Below are 1,026 nucleotides of genomic sequence, written 5' to 3' on the forward strand. Positions count from 1 at the left end.
CTTTCTACACACACACAGTCTTTACACAGACACACACACACACACACAGTCTTCTTCCGTTCCCTCCTGCGTTCTCTTGGCTTTTCTGGAATTCCTCCCGGCAGGGACCCAGGCCCTGTCTTGCAGCTTCTGAGTTCGACAGGGGAAAAAACCCCAACCCACCCCCTCCTCAGCCTTCGCAGCACGGGAAGAAAAAGGTCTCTGTGCCTTGCGGCTAGAGTGGGAAAAAGAAGTGGAGATGCATCTGAACCCGGCTGGAAACAGAGGCGCCGCGTTCATGCTTGCCTGAGGCGCTCCGTTACCCAAAGCTTTGATGGAGGCCGGGTGTGTCCGTCCCACACCCGGCGACAGCGGGGGCGCGCGGGGGGTGGTACCTCCTGCCTCTTTCCAACCTCCCACATCAGCCTGCTCCCAGGTCTCCAGGGTTTAAAACTGGCAGTGAGGTCACCAGGGACCGTTACAAAATCTGCTACAACTCACGGAATACTCATTACTTCCCTGGCACAGCCGAACAAATGGAGGCTGGGAGAGAAGATCCCAGAGTTCGAAGCCGTGGTGACACCAAAAGGTGCGAGGCAGAGAGGTGGTTGTTAATCCCAGCATCTCAGGCAACCTCCCCACCCCCCCACGTCAGATACATAATTAACAACTTCTCAACTTGTGAAAACTCAAATAAAGGCATTTTTAAAATCGCGACTGTTTTTATTGGTCTGCAGTACTGAGTATAATCTAAGTGAAAAATGCTGGCTGCGCGGAGCAGCCTTTCCGTGAACCTCCCTTCAAAACAGCTCTTCTGCATCCTTCCTGGGAGCAGACGGCGGAGCTGGGCGGAATTCGTCTCTCTACTGCATACCCAAAGTGCCCTCCCCCTGGCGACACGCAAATGGGCCATGGGCCCTGAAACGGTCCTGACTCAGTCGCTCCACAGTGCACGCCGTCTCCGCACCGAGCTGAGCTTTCCCGGCCAGTCCCAGCCTCTTGTTCCCGGAGCCCTTCCCACTTTCCTTAGCTGTCTTGAGAATTTCA

General features: G+C 55.3%; 1 protein-coding gene across 2 annotated transcripts in view; it reads right to left on the reverse strand.

Annotated features, from left to right (window-relative positions):
• Positions 1–1,026, reverse strand: part of CDH3 (cadherin 3, type 1, P-cadherin (placental)) — a 134,533-nt gene that overhangs the window by 45,153 nt on the left and 88,354 nt on the right. The window contains exon 1 of one of the 2 annotated variants that reach the window (XM_010850970.1): positions 163–672. The exons of the other annotated variant lie outside the window; for it this stretch is intronic. Coding sequence (XP_010849272.1) covers positions 163–279 — 117 coding nt within the window. The 5' untranslated portion in view covers positions 280–672. Of the gene's footprint in view, positions 1–162; positions 673–1,026 lie in introns of those variants that run through there. 2 annotated transcript variants of the gene reach the window in all.

The sequence above is a fragment of the Bison bison genome, unplaced genomic scaffold (assembly GCF_000754665.1).
Source record: "Bison bison bison isolate TAMUID 2011002044 unplaced genomic scaffold, Bison_UMD1.0 scf7180017864297, whole genome shotgun sequence".
NCBI lineage: Eukaryota > Metazoa > Chordata > Mammalia > Artiodactyla > Bovidae > Bison > Bison bison.